We start from the raw sequence: 25,907 nt of genomic DNA, 5'->3' as shown, positions 1-25,907 counted from the left end.
TGAATAAAATGATAGATAGCAGTGTGGAATTCACTTTAGAAAACTCCATCGTGGGGGTTGTGGTGTGAGTGGATGGAACAGGAGAAGCAAAAATCTGCTGGCTGTTGAAGCTGAGGGAGAAGAACATGAGGTCAACTTATGTCACTCTCTGTACTGTGGAGATCCTGCAGTACTGCTAAGGGCAGACATATCCTAGTACACGTCAGAGCAGCTTTAAAAAACCCAGCTACACTTTTATTTTGCCACTCTATTTTAGATACAGCAACATGAAGACGCACATGTCAATTAGAGGAATAGCTCCATACGTACACAGTGTCCCCGTGGCCCAGTCGGCCCCCATCCCCACAGCCCCAGGAGTAAACCTCTCCAGTGGCTGCCAACGCCAGGTAATGGTGACCATCAGAATGCGCAGCGATTTTTATAATGTTTCTAGAGGCAAGACCCTGGACCAGCTGTGGGGCCTGGAAGAGTAAAAATAGGAAGAAACATTAGTGATCAGTACAAAAATAATGAACAGCATGAATTTTCTCAAATTGTACATCTCACTTTAACAAACCCTACCCTAGCACTCCGCCCACCTGACACCCACAGAACAATAGAGACTTGACTTGCTTGAGTCAGTACAGGTTGCCCCTGTGCTCAAGGGGAGAAATGCCTGCCCCTTACAGGAATACCAGGCTCAGATGAAAGCACCTACCAGAGCATCGCTGTTGTAGGCCTGCATGTACACGCGGCCACTCCTCGACAAGATGAGGAAGCGCTTCTCTGCACAGGCAATCTGCATGACCCCCAGGCTGGCAAGGCCTTCACACTGAATGGGACCAATCACATTGGCATAGTATTTCCATCCTATTAACCCCCAACCTATGACCTCTTGCAATGATCCCTGTAAGATAATAAAGTACATATTTTCTTTACAACAGCAACCAAATCTCTTTCTCAGTCAAAAGAATAACTCATTCTAGTGGTAACAATAAAATATTCTACGCTAACAACAAAACAAGTAAAGAAAAGAGCTATGTTAACTGATAACATTCTGTATTAAACATAAGGGCCCCAGTTAACACAGAAGATGAAGGGACTGAACAGGTGACTTTCCACAGCACTTCATTTTAGAAGAGCCTGATAGAAAGCACTGCATGTGGGAAGACTTCGTCCCGTGTACTTTCACATGCTGTCAGGAGGGACGAGTCCCTGGAGAAGGACATCATGCTTGGTAAAGTAGAGGGACAACAAAAAAGAGGAAGACCCTCAACAAGATAGACTGACATAGGGACTGCAACAATGGGCCCAAGTGTAACAATGATTGTGAGGATGGTGCAGGACTGGGCAGTGTTTCATTCTGTTGGACTTGGGGTCGTTATGAGTTGGAACCAACTCAATGGCACCTAAAAACAACACATGTGGACCTTAAACACATTAAGAAAACAATGCTCAGACTGAACCAGGGTACCACTTCATACCGTAACAGCCAAAAATCCAAAAGCCTAAGCTCCCTGCAGTGAGGCCTTGGAATGACGAATGTTCTTCCTGTGGATGTGAACACTAGGAATCAACTGTACCAGAGCAACTTGGCAATGTTCATCAAATACATCCAGCACATTTGCCCAGCCACCTCACCAAGTACTTCACTACCTGCGTGCATACACATGCACGCACACGCACACACACGCGCACACACGTGCACACACGTGCGTGCACACACACACACACACACACGCACACACACACACACACACACACAGTAGCACACATATCATACCAGATTAGTCCTTGTAGCACTAGTTAAGTAGCAAATACTGGCAACAACCGAAGTGTTCACCAACAGTAGACTAGTCGAAAACAAAAACTCCGATACAGCCACAGGTGGAATACTAAGCTGCTCTAAAAAAACAAAGCAAGAAGCTCTCTATATTGATACAGAAAGATCTCCAGTGTATACTGTTAAAAAGACAAGCTACAAAGTATATGTAACATGCTATGTCTAAAATAAGAAAGGAGGGAAAATAAGAATAAATGTTCATTCCAGAAAACACTAAACAATACAGAAGATACTAAAGAAGCAATAAGGAGCAGGTAGGGGCACTTGGTAGATGACAGTGGGGTATGATGTGTCTGTACACGTATTTTTATTTTGAGCCGTATGAATATACTATTCTTTTTTTAATGACAAAAAAATACTCTTCATATTAAAAATAGAGTTAGGAAAACCTGGATAAAAAACCAAGATCATTCTGCGTGTCCTTGGCAGTTAATTACCATCTAAACTACACTGCAGACAACCAGGTAAGATGGTGTGTGAGGTTCCAGTGAGTCTGCACACACGTGCCCCCCACACACACCAGCCTCAACATCAGCAGTGTCATTATTCCTAGAACCAGCTTCGCAGCAGACAGCCGCTTTCAGAGCTTCTAGTGCACAAGCAACATCTGGAACCTTCCAGATGTGTTGTTGATAAAGATGAGCTCTCTGGGGACTTGCCCCCTGAACCTGGAGCCAGGGACACAAGGTGGGTCCCTTGACTTGACCCCTGTGTGCCTCAGCTGGCCCTACCTGCTTGATGAGGATTCCAAGAAGATCGTCCAAGGAACTCAGGAAGGGCACAGTGCCTGGCACATGATGAGCATCCCACGACTGTACACCACGAGCACCGCCAGACTGCCTAGGGGACAGGTACTACCAAGAACCACACTGGTGCCTCAGATAACAGCAGATGCCACTCACAGGGTGGCTCTAATGTGCCAAAGCTACAGAAGATCATGCAGTCACTCATTTTGACTACTGTACACATTTTTAAAAGCTATAAACCAGTTCTCACCCACAATATCATACAGACCAAGAACCACACAAGTACAGAATGAGAATCTAGTGGAATTATTAATTATAAAGCATATAGAGAAGGCTACCACAGCAAATACCTTGTGAGATGTTGGAGAGCTACACAAAGGAGGCATACAGGGTGTTGCCAGGCGGTCCAGATGGGCCGTGACAACGACCGCAGTCTGTCGTAAGTCGATTGCCAGCTCATTGTCTTGTGGCAGGGTAAGGTACCTCAGAAAACTCTCATTGGGGCTCAGAGGGCCAGATAAGAGCTAGACAAGAAATGCAAACAAACATCTTGAGAAATGGTGAGAAAAATTAAAGTAACACAATTAGCCTGTAGCCACTCTTTATATTTTGGTATTTACAGATACATAATATCTGTGAATCTGTTCATTTTGGCCATTAAATGGTAACTGTTGACTACACATTTATACTACACATCTATACAATTGTTACACTACACCTCAGGTGAATGCTAGAGATGTCGACTCCACATGGATTACTAATACAGCCCAAATCATCCTGCAAGTCATGCCTCCCGCAGGACCTTCGAGAACAAGCTTCGGGGTGGCACAAACAGCACCTCAACCTGACTTTAAAAACTAAAAACAAAATTCCTTATTTTAATTTAAATGCTGCCCACTCTGGAGAAAATTGTATTTGCAAATTAAGTCATAGTTCAATTCTGCCAAATAATAGAAAAAATTAGGCTTAAACATTATAACAGAATAGCTACATGTTTCTAGAAAAGACTTGCAAAACTAAATGTCTACTTCTAAAAAGAAGCAGTCTTGGGGAGTCACAGGCTAGAATGAGCTGAGGTGGCCTTCAGGCCTGCTCGGACAGCTGCAGCCTGGGCGGGGTATCCCCCTTTTCTAATATGTATTTAAAGTGTGCATTTGACACTTAATATGGTAACATAACTTAAATGGACAATTATACCAGTAATTCCCCACAAACAGCCTGATGGGGGAGAGGGAGATGAAGACTTACCTGGCTCTCCTAGGCATATTCTCAAAATGAAACAGTAAGATGTCTGGATGTGTGTTTTTCCATGTAGACAAAGTGACATTTCATGTTAGATCACTCCTCTGAGCCTTATGACAATGTCCTGATCCTCACCTCAATGTGCTAACCCTTCTCCCAACTCAATGCATGGCCTTCCTATGTTATCTATCTGCTGCAAGTATCAATGATGAGCTACTTGAGTCTCATCTTTTGCATTTGAAATACATCAGGGGTTTTACCCATCTTCATTCCTCTACTAACAACTCCTTCATGGAAGTGAGCACGCTTTCTTTACATCTTCCACAGCATCTAAATCTCACCTCCCTCACAGCAAATGTGCGCTACAAGAAGCTGCTGGGAGCACGCAAGCACTAACCTCCGTGCACATGAGGGCTATGCTGCTCTAGTGTAGCAGAAAGAAACAGTACAGTCAACATGCAGCAGACAGGGATCTCTAAAACTACAACTGGGTATGTATGTTAACACATAAAGCCCTCCTACAAAACATACACAACCCAACAACAAAAATGCAGAGCCCAGTGGCTCTGGCCACTACTTAGCACATCAAAGAATCCTCATTTGCTCATGGGACATTCTACCACACCAGGTGAACCCACACCGCGGCCTGCCACACCTGCCTTACCTGACCACATACAGACACCCCAAGAGACAACCATGTCCACGGCCATGCACCCTGGTCGAGTTGACAGAAGTCTCCCTACTCTCAATAACTACAATCAAGCTTGTACTTGGACCCAGAGTGCCATGGGATGCTTACGTGAGTGTCAGCCTCTGGGTGCAGCACATCTTTACTGCCAAGGATGCCCTGGAACCTCTGCAGCAACGGCAGCAGGGGGGCACTGGTCCCCTGTGCAGACCGCTCGTTGTCAGTCTCCCGGGCACCGCTGTCCCACAACTGAAGCAACAACATGATGGCAGATAACATTTGGCTAAAAGGGAAAATATATTCTCTAGTAAAAGCAGATTAACATTTTGCCATGGTTCGTCAAAAATAAAAGTAAACAGCTAAACAAAATTGACAAGATATACTAGATTTAAAAGGAAACTAAAATAATGCCCTGGAAACAATTCTTGACAATAAAATCACTGACACAGCACCAAGATTCTAGCACAAGACATCAACCTGCTGTTTATCAAAAATATAATACCACAGTCTAAAATAAGTTTAAATAGCTCTTTCAGTGAGGAATTTCTAATACCTTAAATTAATGCAATAAAAATAATTATTTTAGAAAGCTACAAGAATAAAATAACAGAGCTCTAGGTGTGAAGAAAATCTAATTGTACCTGGCTTTGAAAGAAAGAGTGGGCCCTTTGAATTAGAGACCACCACGCATCTGCTACAGTCACCAACAATTAAATGCAAGGTCATAAGATATAAAAGCTCGATGGATGCTGGGGCACCTCCCTAAACCACTGGCATCCTGTGGCACTCTCACCTGAGCGTGCCCCTCTGCACGGCAAGCTCCAACAGGATGGCCAGTGCCAAGTGCTGGTCCTGCAGGGGAATGCTCCCTGGTCCTTTGGCGCCAGGCATTCCATGGACATCCCTGAAACAACAGTAGTGGATGCAGGACAAAGCAGTGTCAGAGAAAGTCATCATGCTTAAAACACTACTAAAATATTAATAATGCTATATGCTCTCTCCCATTAAAAAAAAAAAAAAATACTTTGAATATTTAGAATCAACTTTCTGCGACTTACTACCTGTCATGGTTGAACTATGTCCCCCTAACAATGTGTGTATCAATTTGTCCTGGCCATGACTCCTGCTATTGTGTGGTTTTCCCATATGTTGTAAATCCTGCTTTTATGATGTTAATGAGGGAGGATGGGTGGCAGTTGCGGCAGTTGTATTACTAAGGCGGGACTCAATCTACAAGAATGGATTCTGTCCTGAGGCAATCTCTTGAGAGATAAAAGAGAGAAGTGAGCAGAGAGACAGGGGACCTCATACCACCAAGAAAGTAGTGCCAGGAGCAGAGAGTGTCCTTTGGACCCACGGTCCCTGCGCGGAGAAGCTCCTAGTCCAGGGGAACATTGATGAGAAGGGTGACAGAGGGAGAAAGCCTTTCCCTGGAGCTGACACCCTGAATTTGGACTTTTAGCCTATTTTACTGTGAAGAAATAAATTTCTCTTTGTTAAAGCCATCCACTTGTGGTATTTCTGTTGTAGCAGCACTAGATGACTAAGACACTACCCAAATCTATTCAGAGACTTTAAAGTATAAAATTAACTTGTAAAGATATATTTTATTAATGGTACTAATTCACATAAGATATAATTACATTAGAAGATATATTCCAAGTTTCTGAAGCATAAAATAACTTATATCATTAGTTAATATTTGAATATTTTTCAAGTCTCAATAAAGTGTAAGGTTTTTAGAGTTATCAACAGTCTCCTGTAGTACTGGAGAAGAACCAATTTCTCAAAGTACCTGAGAATATACAGACAAAATATCTCTGCTTATTTTTATCTCTGATCAAAGAAAAAATTTTAACTTTTTTCCATTTCTCAGTAATAACTAGTTTTCTTGATCCTAGATGAAAGAAGGAGAATCTCATGGCATCACCATTACAAGTTGAATTTTTCAGATGAATTGCAAGCTTATTTCTCAGGGTCCCCAGCCTTATCCTCTGTGGTGATGTCTTCATCAGCCTTCCCGAGAAAGGTCTTCCGACCCCCTCGCATGGAAACGAGCAGCACCCTAGTCAGTGAAAGGGGCCAGCCACAGCGACCTCCACTGAGGGGAGGGCACACGGGCCTCGCTCCTCCTCTATGGCTATCTAGGCTGTTGAACTTGTATTGAGCATGTATTATTTTTAATTTAAAAAAAGAGAAGAAAAATGCACAGCATCCAAGGCAAGAGTTCATCTTTTTCCTTACAAAGAAATGACTCACATTCAAATTTTTAAAAATATACTAAACTAAATTTAGGTTTAAACATTGCATCTAAGGTGAAATGTAAGATAAAAGTGGTTACTTGTTCCCAAGTTACCTATTAAGACTTAAATATATACCATGAATCAATCATCAGAATGGTGGCATTTTCATTTCCACCAATGGACACACAATAAGTGCTCAAACACATTTTGAATAACTGATTACCAAATCAGAAATTATCTGACAGAAATAAATGACAGAAAGCATCTTTAATTTTCCATCCCATTCGACAGCTTCCAGGATCAAATCAGAATATCTTAAATCATTTTAAAAAGCTGAAAACCAAAACCCGGAATCATAGAGCTGAGGATGTGCTGCAAACACACATCAGAAACCAACCCACTATGTTTCTTGGCACGAACGAAGAGGAAACTGAGAAGAAGACCGTTGGAACCTTCCTACAGAAAGGTATGACAAGAAGAACCTACCCTGTCACGACGGACCGGAGGAATCTGGTCGCTCTTTCCACAACTTCCAACCACACAGAGGACACGGTGCTCTCATCAAAGAGAGAGGCCTCGGGAAGCGCTCTCAGGGCATCCAGGGACTCCTGCAACAGTTCGCTGCACAGGTCTGCGTCCTCACCTGGGCACATGCGCACACTTCAGAGGAAGCCAGGCACTGCTCAGCAGCACTGACATCCAGGCTCCTCCTCACATTAACATGCGGGCCAGGCCTCCCACATCTCAGAGAGACATCACTGTCACATTTTCACTCCCTCACCTCTCCTCTCCATGATTTACTCCAAGAACTCAAGAACTAAAATTTAATACCTAAACCCCACTGCTATCGAGTTGATTCCAACTCACAGCAACCCTGCAGGGTTTCCAAGGCTGTAAATCTCTACAGAAGCAGACTACACATCTTTCTCCAGGAGCCGCTGGTAGTTTTGAACCGACGACCTTTCAGTTAGCATCAATCGCTTTAATCACTGCACCACCAGGGCTCTCCCAAATTTAATACAGTTGCCTCAAAGTCAACTTTATATTTTATGGCTCTTATATGTGCAATATTAAACTTCTTGTTATTCCAGAAAATAAGTCAGTACTTAGGGCTCTCCACTGTACTGGTTTACTAAGGGATGGGTATGTGTGCACACACTTATATTTCATTAAAGAAGCACAGATTGAAAGGCCAGAAACACCCTGAAGCCTCTGGTTGTTTAGATAAAGAAATGAGGCAGGTGTGGGGCTGTCCAAGGGTGGGGGAAGGCTGGAGGGGGCAAAGCTGAGGAGCATGCCCAGTCTCCTGATGCATTAGGGAAACAGAACACCACGCTGCAGATGCTGAAACAACCAACATTACCTGACCGCCAGGCTCTGCGTAAAAATGCGAAGGCAAAAGAAAGGGCTGCTCGGGATCCAACTCTCGCAAGTCCTTCAACCCCTTTGCCTGTGGGTCGGGAACTGTGGACAACACACACACACGGGGATTGTGATAACTGGTCAAAGGCATGTGTAAATACTAAAAGAAAATAAACAGTATGGAAGGATTTGTGCCCAAATGTTATTAGTGGCTTTTTTTTAGATGGTAGGATTACAAGTGACTTTTTTTTCTAAACTCTTATCAACTGTCTTTCATAAATGAAGTTTATTCCTTTAAAAAAAAAAATTTACAAGAAATTTTAAATGACTTGGAAAAATGTTCATCAAATAACCTCAGGGAGCTGACATTCTAGTGGAGGAGGGCAGATGACGAAGACAATAAACAGATAAATACATAAATGGGGTGGAGTGGCCATGTAGGGAAAGAGGCAGGTGAAGGGTGAAGAGCACACAGAGAATCCTACAAACACAGCCGGACGTCGTTCTGCCAAGCCTGAACACTGACTGGATGGTTCGTGTCTTACATCTATAGGACAGGTAGGTGTAAGGCCCCATGGGCTTGTCCCGTTCCCTCTCACTCCCACCCTTCGTGGTCAACCCTCTCCAGAATTGGTTGTTTTATCATCCTCATGTGTCTTTTTAAAGTTTTTACTACATACATATGTTAACTTAATAGGACTTAGTTTCATTTTGTATATTTTCAAAAGTTATACAAATGGTACCATAAAAATCATCCTGAAAAAAGAAAAAAAATACAAAAATGTTTGGAATATATAAACTTAATCATGCACAACAAAGGATTTTTATTTTCCACTTTATACTTAATTGTATTCTCCAAATTTATTACAATTTACACTTCCATAATCTGGGGGAAAGTGCTATTAAAAGTAGGAAATAATACAAAATGACCTCCCCAAGATACAGTGTCAAGTAAAATTAAAAGTAAAGGCTATGGAGTGCCTATGTGGGCAATGAATATGCACATTTCTGCAAATACCTGACAATGCACGGAACAGCTCTAAAGGAGACGTGAAAAGAAACGGCCACCAGGAGCTGCCTCTGAGGAGGGGACTGGGTGCCTGGGAGAAAGGACTAAGGAGAGCGAAACTCCATTTTTGAATGAGAAATACAAACCACACAAGGTACAGATGTAAAGAGGACATCAGTCTTGAAGAGGGGAAGAGCACATGTGGAGCACAATCAGAGAAGGCAGGAGGACTCTCTGGACAGAGTACCCTGTGAGAAAGCTGCTCCAGAGGATGCTTGAAGCTTGGGCTCTCCACAGCCACTGGGACCCTGTCCCTGGTAAAAGGGCCCCTAGCCCTGAGCCTGTACAATGTAAGATCTGCTAAATCGTCAACGAGTGGCTCTCCAATGTACAGATGTTCAAGAAAAGAAATACAAATAGCCTAGATCCTTCTCTACCCACGCCAATCAACTACCCAACCCACAGCAAGTTCCACAAAAAGGTAAAGCCCACTACAATCCAGTAAACTGAGAAACATGGAAAATGAATCTACAAAAATTTAGGACCACAATGAGATGTCACTACACACCAGTCAGAATGGCTAAAATAAAAAATAGTGACAACACCAAATGCTGGCAAGGATGTGGAGAAACTGGATCACTTATGCATTGCTAGCAGGAATGTAAAATGGTACAGCCACTCTGGGAAAGATATGGCAATTTCTTACAAAACTAATATACAACCCAGCAACTGCACTCTTGGGTACTTATCCCAGAGGAATAAAACATATGTTCACACAAAACCTGTACACAAATATTCAAATCAACTTTATTTCTAATATTCAAAAACTGGAAACAACCCAGATATCCTTCAAGAGATGAATGAATAAACAAACTGTGGTACATCATATCATGAAATACTGCTCAGCAATCAAAAGGAATGAACTACTGACACACACAAGGATATCAAGTAAGTTATGCTGAGTGAAAACAGTCCATCTCGAAAGCTGACAGGAGTGAGATGGAGAGCAGATGAGTGGATGCCAGTGGTCAGGGAGGGGAGAAGCTGGCTGTGGCTGTAAAGGGCAGAACAAGGCTTCCTTGCTCTATATGTCTTGACTATGGTGATGATCACACCAATCTGTACATGTGATAAAACTGCATAACAATACACATATACACACATTAAAACTGGAGAAATCTGAGTAAGGCTGTTGGATTGTATCAACGTCAATGTCTTGGTTGTATACTAGAGTCTTGCAAGATACTGCCACAGGGGAGAACAGCAGGGAAGGGCACACGGAATCTATATTATTTCTAACAGAATCTCTCTGTACTATTTCCTACAACTCCATGTGAATCTACGACAATCTCATAATAAAAAGTTTTTTTTTTTTAATTTTAGGAAATTCTTCCATTTAATGAAAGATATACTTTATGCTAATTAATCAATTAACACTATTTCATTACAAAGGAAAAAGCACATAGAAAATTCAGTTGGGCTCTCAGCCACACTGTATCTTAGGGAATTCACTCTGACTTGACACACACAGGGTGCTCAGAGAATCTTAGACTCTACTGCCCACTTACGCAGACCCCCCCAGGACCATCACAGGTGGTTACCCCTCTCCAGGCAAAAAGGAAAGACACAACCGTGCCACTGGCTGTTAGCAAACAGATGCACTCCTCACTGGGCCCTGGTTTAGTTTATTTTTAAAACTAATTGTCAAAAATGTGGTATGTATGTGATATCAACTAGATTTAAAAATTAAAGAACCAAGGAAATATGCTACATTTAGCTCTTCTCGTCTCTGCACAGCTAAATGATAGGTTTGGTTTTGTTTCCTGCTTCTTTCTGTTTCCTGTACTTTCCATGTGCTCTACAGGGAGTAAAAATACTATTATAATCAACTCTCCTAACTACATAAAATATAAATTTCACTTGGCAATCTAGCAGTCTAGCTTTCTAAGGACAAAAGTTTGGTAGACAGCTACATTTTGGAAAAACACAAGCTTTAAGCATTCTGGTGGCTTTTAGTTAATACCTCAAAAAAAATTTGCTGATGTACACCAAAACATCAAAAATCACGTCTAAAAGCACCTCTTGTAATAAAAGAATAAGAGAATTCCATTAGGAAGGAAAAAATGATGCAGTTAACCTAAGTATGCACTGAATATTATGACCTAGGTCCTATCCACTAGCAAAACAAACGAGAACAAAAAGAATATAATGCTCAGATCCCACCTAGACACACTCATCTAAAACTCTGTCTGGTTTTTACAGTTACTGACAGAAAAGGGTCTTAAAACAATGACAAAGATTATGCAGTGTGGCCTGTTAAACCGCATGCGCAAATTGACAAAACCATTCTCCAGATTATGAGACACATAAATCAATGGGAAAGAAAAGATAAAATCTGACAAGGTGAAAAAAAGGGACTACGCTGAAAACCGTAATTAAACTGTTCTACTACATGCTGTGCTTTAGCTGTGCTTTAAGTAACTTTAACAACCTGACCCCACAAAAACAGTATTCACATGGAGTATACAGACTGAATTCTACATTTACTGGCATCAGGATTTTTCTCCCACATTATAGTATTACCTTTTCTTGTCCACAGGAGGCAAAGAAATACTGTTGCTTCTCCACTTAACCTTGACATTCTCCTGAAAAACAGTCCTACTCAAGGCAATGAAGTAGCGTTCCAAGATCACCAGCCTCTGCTTGAGTCTCAGGGCTGACAGGGTGCTGGTAGCTGACTGGACGGCCAGAGCTTGCTGCTCTTTGACCAGCACAGTGAGACATTCCTTCAGTTCACCCACATCTAGGAGACAAGAAAACATCAGCCTCTCAACAGCTGGGACATGATTCACTGTAATACTGGTAAAATAATGATAGGTGACACTCAAGTGCTTAATATGTGCCAAAAATGGTTTGACACTCTGTACACTATCAGCTCAGTAACCCTCACACTCACCACTGCGAGGTAGTACTGTGCATCCATTTTATAGATGAGGGAACTGAGGCACGGAACTGCCCAAGTCCCACAGAGGTGTGGAGCACACAGGACAGACTACTCCTAGCCACCAGGTTATACTACCTCTCTGTAAACATCACAGAAAAGTTTTTTAACACAAAACCATAAAAACAACACTTATCAACAGCCCATTTCCTAGACAGACAGAAAACTCCTATCCACCATTTTCATGTTATCAAGCAAAATTCAAAATAAAATGGTTTCAATAAAACCACCCACCATCCTTGACTCATAAAAGGTAACACACTTATGGGAATATTTTAGATGAAAATAAAGTAGCTAGTTAGAGCACGTGATGAGTACGTGGTATTTCATTATATTCTACTTCTGTGTATGGTTCATTCTACTATTCTCTCTACTTCTGTGTATGTTTAATAATTTCCATACTTAAGAGGGTTTTTTTAAGTAGCTAGAAGACAATTACACAAATGAAGACAATTCAAAGAATATTCATCCAATTAAGCATAAGCTTACCTGAATGTACAATTACAATTGAGTTGTAAATCAGTCTTCCCACAATCCCCTGTACCAGTACAGCCCCAGTGGTGTGACAAGAACAAAGGGTTTTCCTTCCCAAGATCTGAGCCTGTGCTCCATCTCAGATTTTATTAGCCATGAGACCACTACAAGCCATAAGCCTCATAACCTAAGATCTCAAGAGGCAAGACAATGTCCCTACCAATGTTACTTCTATCAAAGACATTAGTTTTCTAGCTAATGATCATCACTCATGTGGTAGGGAGGGAGATCTTAGCAGGCATTCTTTTTAAAAAAAAAAAAAACCATTGCTGTCGAGTCAATTCTGACTCATAGCGACCCTACAGGACAGAACAAACTGCCCCACAGGGTTTCCAAGGCTATAAATCTTTACAGAAGCAAATTGCCACATCTTTCTCCCGCACAGAAGCTGGGGGATTCGAACTGCCGACCTTTCTCGATTAGCAGGCGAGTGCTTAACAACTGCACAACCAGGGCTCCTCCAGCAGGCATCAGAGGGACACATCTCCCCGGAGTGTGCCCTCCCCACTCTCAGGCACTATGGCACAAAGAGACAAGTGTCCAGGAACCAGTAGCTAGAAGACTTATGGTAAACTAGGTGAAGAACATATAAACCTATTCTAAATTCAACCAAGGCACTTGGACACTCTGACAGAAGTGGGTGAGGAAAAAAAAGAAACAAACTAAACAAACTCACAAAGGTTAAGCAATCCAAGGTTGAGAAATCCCGAAAAGGGATATTCAGCAAGGGTTAAGAAGTGATTTCACTTACTGTTTATTAACCTCCGCTTCTTTGCCAAAAGGATTCGAAGCAGTTTGAAACAAAAGGTGCACATAATTAGTTAACAGATTATCATACTTTTATGCAAATAAAATGCACCTTCTGTGTTTGCCAGCCGCGCCTTCCCCTCCCCCTCGCAAGGCACCCTCACAAGCGCCACCATGCCAATCATCTTCCACATGTTGCTATTAAAAAATCAGCATAGCACGCTTATGAAAATACCTCACAGTGGGGAGGTCAAGGCCTGCAAACAACACAGAAGGCACACGTTATCTGTGTAAAAAAATGGTCCTTAAAAAAATGAAAAACTCAGAAGCAAGAAAAAACAAGTAGAAAGACATTAAACATAGGATTTACTTGATATAATTTCGCTTTATATGTAGCTAAGATCTTCCTGAAAGCCAAAAAATGAGTATACCAGATTTCTGAGTAAAAGGCCAGGCCGAATACAAGAGCAACATTTTGGAAAAGGCAGTCAATGGCTCAGGGAATCAAGAAAGGTGATACTTACGCCAGGAGAACAACAAAGAACAGATTTATATTAAAAAATCTCCCAAAGACGCATACCACCAGGTACCTCTCCAGGAGGTGAAGAGAAGGCTAAAAGGAAGGGGAGGAGGACTGGTGGTCTATCAGCAGTGAGACTCCAGATCCCATCTCCACTCAGCACAACTCACCTTTGCACAAAACAAGACGTTTCATCTCTGCAAAGGGCAACATGCAGAGAGCCTTACTCTTGCACCCTAGTCCATCTCCCACAAAGTCATTCCCTAACCATCACCTGTCACACAGGAGGATGTTTTCTGTGGGAAATCTGAACAGCCCAACAGGAAATACCACGAGATAACATCAGATTTAGAGAGTCGAAGCCAACATGACACTACAGACAGAAGCACCACGCCGTCCCTTCACAGCAAAGACCCAAAAAACTAAGTAAAACAGACAAACGTCAATCCTGGAACCCTAAGGGTCAAATGAAGAGATAAAGAACTCAACCAAGCACCGAATGGAATAAGAAACTGACAGAGACCGGGGAGTGAGGAGAGATACGGAGTGGAGGTCCCCAATCAGCTAATGCAGCATGGATACGCCATCTTGGACTCCTCATCCACTGAGATTGGCAGATAGGGAGTACAGGAAGGCAGTGCCACAGAGTTCCCAAAAGGAGACAGAGCACCCAGTAACCAGCAATACACGCCTTCTCACCCCTCATCCTTCTCCCCCAAGCTTGGCCTCCACCGCTTCCTGGCAGGCTGCAGTCGCTCAGCAGGGGAGGCGCTGGCTTGGGAGCCACATTCTCGGTCCGTGCCACCACACCAGTGGGCTCCCTTGGGGTATCTTCTCTTTTTTTCTTTTCTTGATTTCTTGTCGCCCTCTACCTTCCTTCCTTCCTTTTCTCTTGAACACCTGGCACCGTATGCCATTTCTGCCGCTTCTTGACGGTCTGTGCGGCACCGCTCAGCTGGGGACCGGCTTCTGATGGGCTCCCTTGGGGCATTTTGCTTTTCTTTCTTCTCCATTTCTTGTCTCTCTCTACCTCCCTTACCTGCCCTTCACCTGAACGCCTGGCACCATGTTTCATCTCCGCTCCTTCTGGACGGGCTGTGCAGTGCCGCTCGGCTGGGGACCCGTTTCCAGTGGGCTCCCTTGGGACACTTTTTTCCCTTTCTTCTTCTTTTTATTCTTGGTGTCTTGTTTCTCTCTACCTCACTTCCCTTCTTTCCTCCCAACCACCTAGCATCTTTTTTCCCCTTTTTTTTTCCTCGGATTTTTGTCTCTCTCTACACTCCTTCTACTCCTTTCTCCCGAACACCTAGCCACACGTGCCTTTCTACTTTTTTTTAATCTAGTTTCTTATTTTTCTCTCCCTTCCTTTTCTTCCCCCCCCCCCCCCAATCTGGCTGTATGTGCCATATCTGTCCCTTCTTGATGGGCTGTGCCTCGTAGCCTGGCTAGAAACCCACCAGAACACGGCTTAACTGGGTATACATCACTCCAACAGCAGATTCCCTTAACATTTTTTTTTTTTGTCTCCTGTTTCTCTCTCCTCTTTCCCTTCTTTCCCACACCTACTAAGCTCCACACATCACAACCTGCCCATGTCCTCCTGCCTATCTGCACCATCCACTGAACATTGCACACCCGAGCACCACAGGCACAGTCTACTGGAACCTACCCTGTCCTGTGGGCCCCAGTACATTCCACAAACAACTCATCCCAGCTCCTCCCCTCCCACTAGACCTGTCCTGCTGCACCACAGCGCAGCAACTGGCCCTGTCCATTGAACAAGGTGGTAAGAAGTACTGTGCCTACAGATGAGCAAACAAAAAACATCCAACCTCCTGCTCAGACATAACCAAATAAAAAAGCAGGACGAAACAAACAAATCTACCATCCATAAATGAAGAAAATAACTACTAAATGCCTCAAAGACAGCAGACAGTATCAAAACATATTAAAGAAAAAAAGGAAAGGATGGTGCCAGTAGGCGTCCAAAATAAAACACCAGATGACCTTCCAGCAGAAGGAAAGACACTACAACTACTGATATGGAATTCAAATCTCTAATACTCAAGAGCTAGCCAAGAGTTGAAGGAAAAAGCAGACAAAAATTAGGAAAAAATACACAAAATCATGGAAAAGACAGAAAAAAAAATGGAAAAATTCAGGAAATAATACAGAAATAAAATGTCAAAATAAATTCACAACTAGAAATCATACAAAAACACCAATTAGAAATCTGTAAGATAAACAACAAAATTTCAGAAGTGGATAGTGTCATAGAAGATCTGATGAGCAGGTTTCAAACAATGGGAGACACGATCAGCAAAACTGAAGGCAAATACTTGGATACCACTTTGTTTGAGGAAAAATCAGAGAAAAAAACAAAGAAAAATGAAAAAATGCCAGGAATGATGTGGAATAGAATCAAAAGCAAAACTCTGTAAATGATCGAAGCTGCAGGACAAGAGGAGAAATCGAAAAACACAGAGAGGATCACTGAAGAATTACTGACGGAGAACTTCCCTAATATCATGAAAGATGCAAAGTTGACCATCCAAGAAGCTCAACGAACACCATTTAGAATAGACACCAAAAGAAAATCAACAAGGCATATCATAATCACACTTGCTAAAACCAAAGACAAAGAATCCTGAGAGAAGCCCACGACAAATGAAAAGTCACATAGAGCAAACAATAAGACTAAGCTCTGATTACCTGGCAGAAACCATGCAGGCAAGAAAGTAATGGGACGACATACATAACACCTTGAAAGAAAAAAACTGTCAACCAAGAAAAATATGTCCTGCAAAACTCTCACTCAAATATGACAGTGAAATTAGGACACTTCCAGATAAACAGAAATGAAGGGACTATGTAAAAACCAAACCGAACTTACATGAATTACTACAGGGAGTCCTTCAGTTTGAGGACAAACAACATCAGACGACAGCCTGAATCTAGGACAGAAGACCAAATCAGCTAGATACCAACCTAGGTAATGAACTCTCAAGGAACAATCAAAACCAAAAGATTTACAACAGGGAACCAGAGAGGTTAATCTGTAATTGACAACAACATCAGAACAATAAAAGAGAAAATAAACAGTATAAGTATAGAATTTTCAAATGCAGATGAAGGCAAGGCAATACAAAATAATAAAAGACTGGTTCAAATTCAGGAAGATAAGGCTAAATTTCAAGGTAACCACAAAGAAAGTTAACAAACTCATCAAAATAAAGAAGAAAAACATAAAGTCTCAGTAAACATAAAACCAACAAAGGAAATGAAAAAAAATCCACAAATGAAAAGGAATGCAGCACAGGAGAGTAAGAGGAACAAAGAAAATGTCAGCATCCCAAAAAAAACCACGACAAAATGACAGGAATAAACTCGCACATATCAATAATTACACTGAATATAAATGGCCTAAAGGCACCCATATAGTGAAAGAGTGGCAGAATGAATTAAAAAAAGGATCCATTAATATGCTGTCCACAAGAGAAACACCTTAGAAACAAACACATACATTTATTAAAAATCAAAGGATGGAAAAGAATATATCAGGCAAACAGCTACCAAAAAAGAGCAGGAGTGACAATACTAATCTCAGATAAAACAGACTTTAAACAAAATCCATCATAAAAGACAAAGAAGGGGATTGTATAATGATTAAAAAGACAGTCCATCATGAAGACATAACTATAATAGATACCTACACACCCAGTAACAGGGCTCCAAAATATATAAAACAAATTGACAGGTACACAATACCAGCAGGAGACTTCAACACATAACCCTCAGTAAAGGACAGAACATCTAGAAAGAAACTCAACAAAGACACAGAATATCTAAAGGCCAGAATCAGCCAACTTGACCTCATAGATATATATAGAACACTACAACCAAGAGCTGCAAAGTACACATTCTTTTAAAACGCACATAGAGTGTTTTCCAGAATAGACCATATGTTATGCCACAAAGTAACCCTCAACAAAGTCCTAAATACCGAGATAATACAAAGTATCCTCTCTGACCACAATGCCATCAAAATAGAAATTAATAACAGGAAGAGCAAGGCAAAAAAATCAATTACATGGAAACTGAATAACACCCTGTTTAAAAACTGCTGGGTAAGAGAAGAAATCAAACACGGAATCAAAAAATTTCTAGAATTAAACAAGAATGAAAATACATCATACCAAAACCTTTGGGCAACAGCAAAGGCAGTGCTCAGAGGTCAATTTATAGCAAAAGATGCACACATCAAATAAGAAGAAAGGGACAAAATCAAAACATTAGCTACAAAACTCGAACAAATAGAAAACAGGAAAAGAAGACCACAGACAGAAGAAAGGAAATAATAAAGATCAGAGCAGAAATAAATGAAATACAGAATACAAAAACAACAGAAAGAATCAACAAAACCAAAAGCTGGTTCCTTGAAAGGATCAACAAAATCAACAAATCACTGGCCAAAGTGACAAAAGAAAAACAGGAGAGGATGCAAATAATCCAAATAAAAAATGAAATGGGCAACATTACAACAGATACAACTGAAATAAAAAGGATCATAACAAAGTATTATGAAAAACTATACTCCACCAAATTTGAAAACCTAGAGGAAACAGACAAATTACTACAAACACACTACCCACCCAAAGTAACAAAAAATGATGTTGAAAATCTGAACAGACCCATAACAAGAGAAGAGATGGAAAAAGTAATTAAAAAAAAAAAAATCCCAACAAAAAAAAGGCCTGGCCCAGATGGCTTCACTGGAGAATTCTACCAAACATTCACAGCAGAGCTTACACCAGTACTACTCAAACTATTTCAGAACACAGAAAAGGAAGGGATACTTCCAAATTCATTCTTTGAAACCAGCATAACCCTGATACCAGAACTAGGCAAAGATATCACAAAAAAAGAAAATTACAGACCAATATCTCTCATGAAGATAGATACAAAAATTCTCAACAAAATACTAGCCAACAGAATTCAGCATCATACCAAAAAAAAATAATACACCACAACCAAGTGGAATTCATACCAGGTATGCAAGGACAGTTCAACATTAGAAAATCAATCAACGTACTCCATCACATGAGTGAAAGAAAAGAATCAGATGATCATCTCAATCAATGCAGAAAAGGCATTTGACAAAGTCCAACACCCATTCCTGATAAAAACTCTCAATAAAATAGGTATAGAAGGGAAATTCCTCAATATAATAAAGGATATCTATACAAAACCAACAGCCAACATTATTCTTAATGGAAAGAGGCTGAAAATATTCCCCTTGAGAATGGGAACAAGACAAAGATGTCCTTTATCAGCACTCCTGTTAAACACTGTGCTGTAAATCCTAGCAAGAGCAACAAGGCAAGAAAAAGAAACAAAGGGCATCCAAACTGGTAATGACAAAGTAAAACTGTCCCTCTTTGCAGATGATATGATACTGAACAGAAAAAAATCCAAAAGAATCCACAAGAAAGCCACTGGAACTAACAGAAAGATTCAGCAGAGTAGCAGGATACAAGCTAAACATACAAAAATCAGTTGGATTCCTATACACCAATAAAGAGAAGGACGAAAAGAAAATCAGGAAAACAATAGCATTTATAACAGCCCTTAAGAAAAATGAAATACCTAGGAATAAATCTAACCAGGGATGTAGAAGACCTATACAAAGAAAACTACAAAACACTACAACAAGAAACCAAAAGAGATATACATAAATGGAAAAACATACCATCCTCATGGATAGGTAGACCCAACATTGTGAAAACGTCAATTCTACCTAAAGGAATCTACAAATACAAACGCAATCCCGATCCAAATACCAACACCATTCTTTAAAAAGATGGAAAAAACAATCATTAACTTTATACAGAAAGGGAAGAGGCCCCAGATAAGTAAAGCACTATTGAAGAAGAAGAAGAAAGTAGGAGAACTCGCATTACCTGACCTCAGAACCAACTATACAGCTATGGTAGTCAAAACAGACTGCTACTGGTACAACAACAGACACATTGACCAATGGAACAGAATTGAGAATCCAAATGTAAATCCATCCACCTACAGTCATCTCATCTTTGACAAAGGACCAACGTCCATCAAATGAAGAAAAGGCAGTCTTTTTAACAAATGGTGCTAACAAAATTGGATGTCCATCTGCAAAAAAATAAAACAGGACTCATACCTCACACCATACACAAAAACTAATTCAAAATGGATCAAAGACCTAAATATAAAACCAAAAACTATAAAGATCATAGAAGAAAAAATAGGATCAATGCCAGAGGCCCTAATACAAACCACAAGTAACAACACAAACTCCAGAAGGTAAGCTAGATAACTGGGATCGTCTAAAAATTAAGCACTTTTGCTCATCAAAAGACTTCACCAAAAGAGTAAAAAGAGAACCTACAGACTGGGAAAAAATTTTTGGCTATGAGAAATCTGACAAAGGTCTAATCTCTAAAATCTACAGGAAAATCCAACACCTCTATAACAAAAACACAAATCACCCAATTAAAAAATGGGCAAAGGAAATGAACAGACACTTCAACAAAGAAGGCATTCAATCGGCTAACAGACACCTGAGGACATGCTCACGATCACTAGTCATTAGAGAAATGCAAATCAAAACCACAATAAGATACCATCTCACCCCTGGCATTACTGGTACAAATCAAAAAAACAGAAAATAACAAATACTGGAGAGGCTGCAGGGAAATCGGAACTCTTATGCACTGCTGGTGGGAATGCAAAATGTTACCACCATTTTGGAAAGTGATACAGCACTTTCTTAGAAAGCTAAAAACAGAAGTACCATATGATCCACCAATCTCACTCCTAGGAATATAACCTAGAGAAATAAGGGCCGTCACACGAATAGACATGCACACCCATGTTCACTGCAGCATTGTTCACAATAGCAAAAAGATGGAAACAACCTAGATGCCCATCAACAGATGAATGGATAAACAAACTATGGTACATAATACACAATGATAAAGAACAATGATGAATCTGAGAAGCATCTCACAACATAGATGAATATGGAGTGCATTATGCTGAGTGCCATAAGTCAATCACAAAGGACAAATACTTTATGAAACCACTACTATAAAAACTCATGAAAAGGTTTACACACAAAAAGAAACCATCTTTGATGGTTACGAGGGAGGGGAGGGAAGGGGTTGGGATGGAAAAACACTAAATAGACAGTAGAAAAATGGTAACTTTGGTGAAGGGTAAGACAGTACACAAGACTGGGGAAGCCAGCACTTGTCCAAGAAAAGGTCATGGAAGCTACACAGACACATCCAAACTCCCTGAGAGACAGAATAACTGGGCTGAGGGCTGTGGTGTCAGGGAACTGCTACTTCAACTGGCATAACATAGTTTATAAAGAAAATGTTCTACATTCTACTTTGGTAATTAGCGTCTCGGGTCTTAAAGGCTTGTGAGTGGCTATCTAAGAGACTCCACTGGTGTCACTTCACAGGGAGCAAGGGAGAATGAAGAAAACCAAAGACACAAGGGAAAGATGAGTCCAAAGACTAACGGACCACAACTACCACAGCCTCCACCAGACTGAGTCCAGCACAACCAGATGGTGCCTGGCTGCCACCACTGACTGCTCTGTCAGGGATCACAATAGAGGGACTTGGACAGAGCTGAAGAAAAATGTAGAACAAAATTCTAACTCACAAAAAAAAAAGACAAGACTTACTGGCCTGAGACTGGAAAAATACCGAGAGTATGGCCCCCGGGACACCTGTTTAGCTCAGTAATAAAGTCACCTTTCAAACAAAGATTAGACATGCCCATAAAACAAAACGAGACTAAATGGGCACACCAGCCCAGGGGCAAGGACTAGAAGGCAGGAGGGGACAGGAAACCTGGTAATAGGGAACTCAAGGTCGAGAAGGGGGAGTGTTAACATGTCATGGGGTTGGTAACCAATGTCACAAAACAATATGTGTACTAATTGTTTAAGGAGAAGCTAGTTTGTTCTGTAAACTTTCATGTAAAGTACAATTTTAAAAAAAATCAGATTTAAGGGCGGGGGGGGAAGATAACATCAGGGATTTTGCAGCCAAAGCCCAATCCATCTACTAGAGCCTCCATCAGCTTTCCGGTCCCCCATTCCAAATTCTGAGCAGGCAGACCAGCCTCTAAGATGAAATAGAGAAAGCTAAAAACTTCAGGGGGAAAAGATAATTTGGGAGGGAAAAAAAAAAATCCTGGTAGAATACAGAAAACAAACAAAAATCCCCACAAAACTATTGTTGATATACTCAAAGAAAAGAACAAGGTATTTTTAAAAAGAGGTCAGAAACCATATTGAAGAAGCTGGACTTCTGCTTCCTCCCGGCAGTAACAAGGTCCCTTCTTACCCTACTCACGGACGTGGGATGTGAGGAGGCCTAATGGTGAATCAGGACTTTCAACATCGCCCAGCAATAATGAGTCCACCCCCACCCACAATGTCATTGGAGATCACGTGGGGAGCTAGAACTCCAACAGTACCTGACATTAACAAAGCTACGTGGGGAATCTGGACTTCTACCTGTACCCCACAGTAATAAAGCGATGCACACTGCCCCCCGCCAGAGCAATGTCAAAAAAAGCCAGGTAAAACAGAAGGTTTAAATAAGATACAGAATATCTCATAACATAATACAAAAATGTCTTGGTTTCAATTGAAAATCACTTTTCATACCAAGAACCAGAAAGATCTCAAACTGAATGATAAGGTGACAAGGACAAAAATTTTAAAGCAGCCATGATAAAAATGCTTCAACAGCAATTCAAAATAAGTGTAAAACAAATGAAAAAACAGAAATGCCTAAGCCAAGAAATAAAAACACAAAGAACAATCAAATGGAAATTCTATAACTGAAAATTTTAATAATCAAAAGTAAAACATTAGTGGAAGGGCCCAACAGCAGAATGGAGAACAAAGACGAAAGAATCAGTGAACCGGAAAATAGAAATTACCCAACAAAGAGAAAACACACTAAAAAAGAACAACCTCAGGGACCTGTGGAACTATAATAAAATACCTAACACTCCTGTCACTGAAGTCCTGGAGGAAGAGAAGAAAGAAGGTGGGGTTCCAAAGGTACTCTACAAAGTAACTGCTGAAAATATTCCAAATTTGGCAAGAGACGTAAACCTACAGATTGAAGAAGCTGAGTAAACCTCAAACAGAATAAGCCCAAAAAATGACTGTCATGGATTGAATTGTGTCCCCCAAAAATATGTGTATCAATTTGACTATGCCATGATTCCTAGTATTGTGTGACTGTCCACCATTTTGTCATCTGATGTGATTTTCCTATGTGTTCTAAATCCTACCTCTGTGATGTTAATAAGCTGGAATAGGCAGCAATTATGTTAATAAGGCAGGACTCAATCTACAAGATTGGACTATATCTTGAGCCAGTCTCTTCTGAGATATAAAAGATATTAATGAGCAGAGAGATGGAGGGACCTCATATCACCAAGCAAGCAGCACCTGGAACAGAGCATGTCCTTTGGACCCGGGGTTCCTACGCAGAGAAGCTCCTAGTCCAGGGGAAGACTGAAGACAAGGACCTTACTCCAGAGAAGAAAGGACGCCTTCCCCAGGAGCTGATGCCCTGAATTTAGACTTCTAGCCTACTAGACTCTGAACGAATAAACATTTGTTTGTTAAAGCCACCCACTTGTGGTATTTCTGTTACAACAACACTAGATGATTAAGACAATGACCCATGCTAAAACACATAATTAAAACTTCTGAAAACTAATGTCAAAGAAAAACTTTTTAAAACATCCAGAGAAAAACAACATCTTGACTATTAAGAAAAACATAGTTCAAATGACAGCAAATTTCTCATCAGAAACCACAGAAGCCAGAGGAAACTGAAAAATATTTTTCAAGTTGAAGAAAAGAACTACCAACCCAGAATCTTATATGTAGCAAAATTCCTCCAGAAATGAAGGGTAATCAAAACATTCTCAGATTTAAAAAAAAAAAAAAAAAAATTAAAATAATTTATTCCCAGCAGACCTACACTGAAAGAAGACTAATAGAAGTCCTCTAAAAAGAAAAAGAACAAAAAAGAAATCTTGGAACTGGTTGTAATCTTTATGGGAGCAGATAACTAGGTCTTTTTTCCCACAGAGCAGCTGGTGGGTTTGAACTGCTGACCTTTCAATTAGCAGCCGAGCACTTAACCACTGCACCACCAGGGCTCCTTGTAAATTATCTAAATACACCAATTAAAAGACAAACACTGGCAAAGTGGACTGAAAAACTGGACTCAGCTATATGCTGTCTGCAAGAAATTCACTTCCAATAGAGCAACACAGACAGTAAAGGAAGAAAAATAATTATTAGGCAAATGATAAAAGGAAAGCAGGACTGGCTATACTAATATCAAATAAAGTAAACTTTAGGAAAACAAAAAATTACCAGGAACAGAAAGTGACATTACAAAATGATAAAATGGTCAACTCACCAATAAAAAAAAAAAAAAAACCAAACTCATTGCTATCAAGTCGATTCCAACTCATAGTGGCCCTATAGGACAGCGCAGAACTGCTCCGTAGGGTTTCCAAGGAGCATCTGGTGGATTCAAACCCCCAACCTTTTGGTTAGCAGCTGAACTCTTTACTACTACGCCACCAGGGTTTCCAAACCCACCAATAAGACACAGCAATCCTAAATGTACATGCACCAAATAACAGGGCTGCAGAACAAGTGACGCAAAAACTAATAAAACTACTTTTCAAGAATAAGAAAAAAACTAATAGAACTTAAAGGAGAAAAGGACATTTGTACTTTTATAGTAGGAGACCTCAATATATATATCTCTCAAAAACTGATAAACCAAGTAGACAGAAAATCCACAAGGATACAGAACTCAACACCATCAACCAACAGCACCTAATCAATACTTATGATACAGTAACACAACAAAACAAAAATACATTCTTTTCAAGTGCCCATGGAACACGTACCAAGATAGACCATATTCTCAGCCATAAAACAAACATCAAGAAATTTAAAAGCTTGTGTGTTTGAGCTTCATTGCCATGTTTAATGTCAAGGCATTCTTCCTTTCAAAAGTGTGCAAAGGGAAGGAGCATATTTCTTGTTCCTAAAAGTTGAAGGAAAAGGATATATAAGCTCTATAACTATCTATGCAATGGAGATGTTCCACATCCTAAATGCTCCCCACTGTGTGAGGTGACTACACATCTCACTGAGAGATCTCATTTTTCAAGTTGGGCCAGGCAGTGCATATCCAATGAAAAAGGACAAACGTGGGGAGCCCAACAGACTGTCCCACATCTCTCCCTGCTGTGCTTGTGCCTTCTGATTACCCGTATCCTTAAAATTTTTATGTAACTAGATACTGGATGGTTGTTGTCATTGTTGTTACCTGCTGTGGAGTCTGACTCATGTCAACCCCATGACTAAGAACTCTGATTTATATCGGTCTCATCTGATAATCTAATCCTACGTCTTAATTCAACTCTTCTCACAATAATTAAAAAAATAAGTAGTCACAAAATCATTTCAAGTCAAGAATATTTGAGTAGAACTGGGAAAAATGGCACGCTAGGTAGAAGCACCACGCTGTCCCTCCACAGCAAAGATCCAAAAAACTAAGCCGAACAGAGAATACAACAATCCTGAAACCCTAAAACATCAAATGAAGAGATAAAAAACTCAGCCAAGCACCGAATGGAGTGAGAAAACTGACAGAGAACGGAGAGCGAGGAGAGATTCATGCGGAGGTCCCCTACCAGCTAACGCAGCGTGGATCCACCACCTTGGACTCCTGTCGGAGACCAGCAAACGGGGGTACGAGAAAGCAGCCTCACAGAGCGTCCAACAGGAGACAAAACAACCAGTAATCTGCGGTGTGCGCTTTCCCACCCTCCATCTCTCTTCGCCCAGGCTCGGCCTCCTCTGCTTCCCGCGGCCA

The 25,907-nt window shown here is 40.8% G+C and overlaps 1 protein-coding gene across 5 annotated transcripts in view; it reads right to left on the bottom strand.

Moving 5' to 3' along the window:
- Positions 1-25,907, bottom strand: part of HERC2 (HECT and RLD domain containing E3 ubiquitin protein ligase 2) — a 341,529-nt gene that overhangs the window by 223,737 nt on the left and 91,885 nt on the right. For all 5 annotated transcript variants that reach the window (XM_004372619.2, XM_023727841.1, XM_023727839.1 and 2 more), the window contains 8 exons: positions 11,696-11,915; positions 8,105-8,205; positions 7,228-7,384; positions 5,292-5,402; positions 4,610-4,781; positions 2,919-3,092; positions 698-886; positions 310-461 (listed from right to left, as the gene is read on the bottom strand). In XM_004372619.2, coding sequence (XP_004372676.1) covers positions 310-461; positions 698-886; positions 2,919-3,092; positions 4,610-4,781; positions 5,292-5,402; positions 7,228-7,384; positions 8,105-8,205; positions 11,696-11,915 — 1,276 coding nt within the window. The remainder of the gene's footprint in view (positions 1-309; positions 462-697; positions 887-2,918; positions 3,093-4,609; positions 4,782-5,291; positions 5,403-7,227; positions 7,385-8,104; positions 8,206-11,695; positions 11,916-25,907) is intronic.

This window comes from Trichechus manatus, unplaced genomic scaffold (assembly GCF_000243295.1).
Source record: "Trichechus manatus latirostris isolate Lorelei unplaced genomic scaffold, TriManLat1.0 scaffold00019, whole genome shotgun sequence".
NCBI classification, from domain to species: domain Eukaryota; kingdom Metazoa; phylum Chordata; class Mammalia; order Sirenia; family Trichechidae; genus Trichechus; species Trichechus manatus.
Note: the sequence above shows the minus strand (reverse complement) of the source record. Positions and strands in the feature narration are given on the sequence as shown.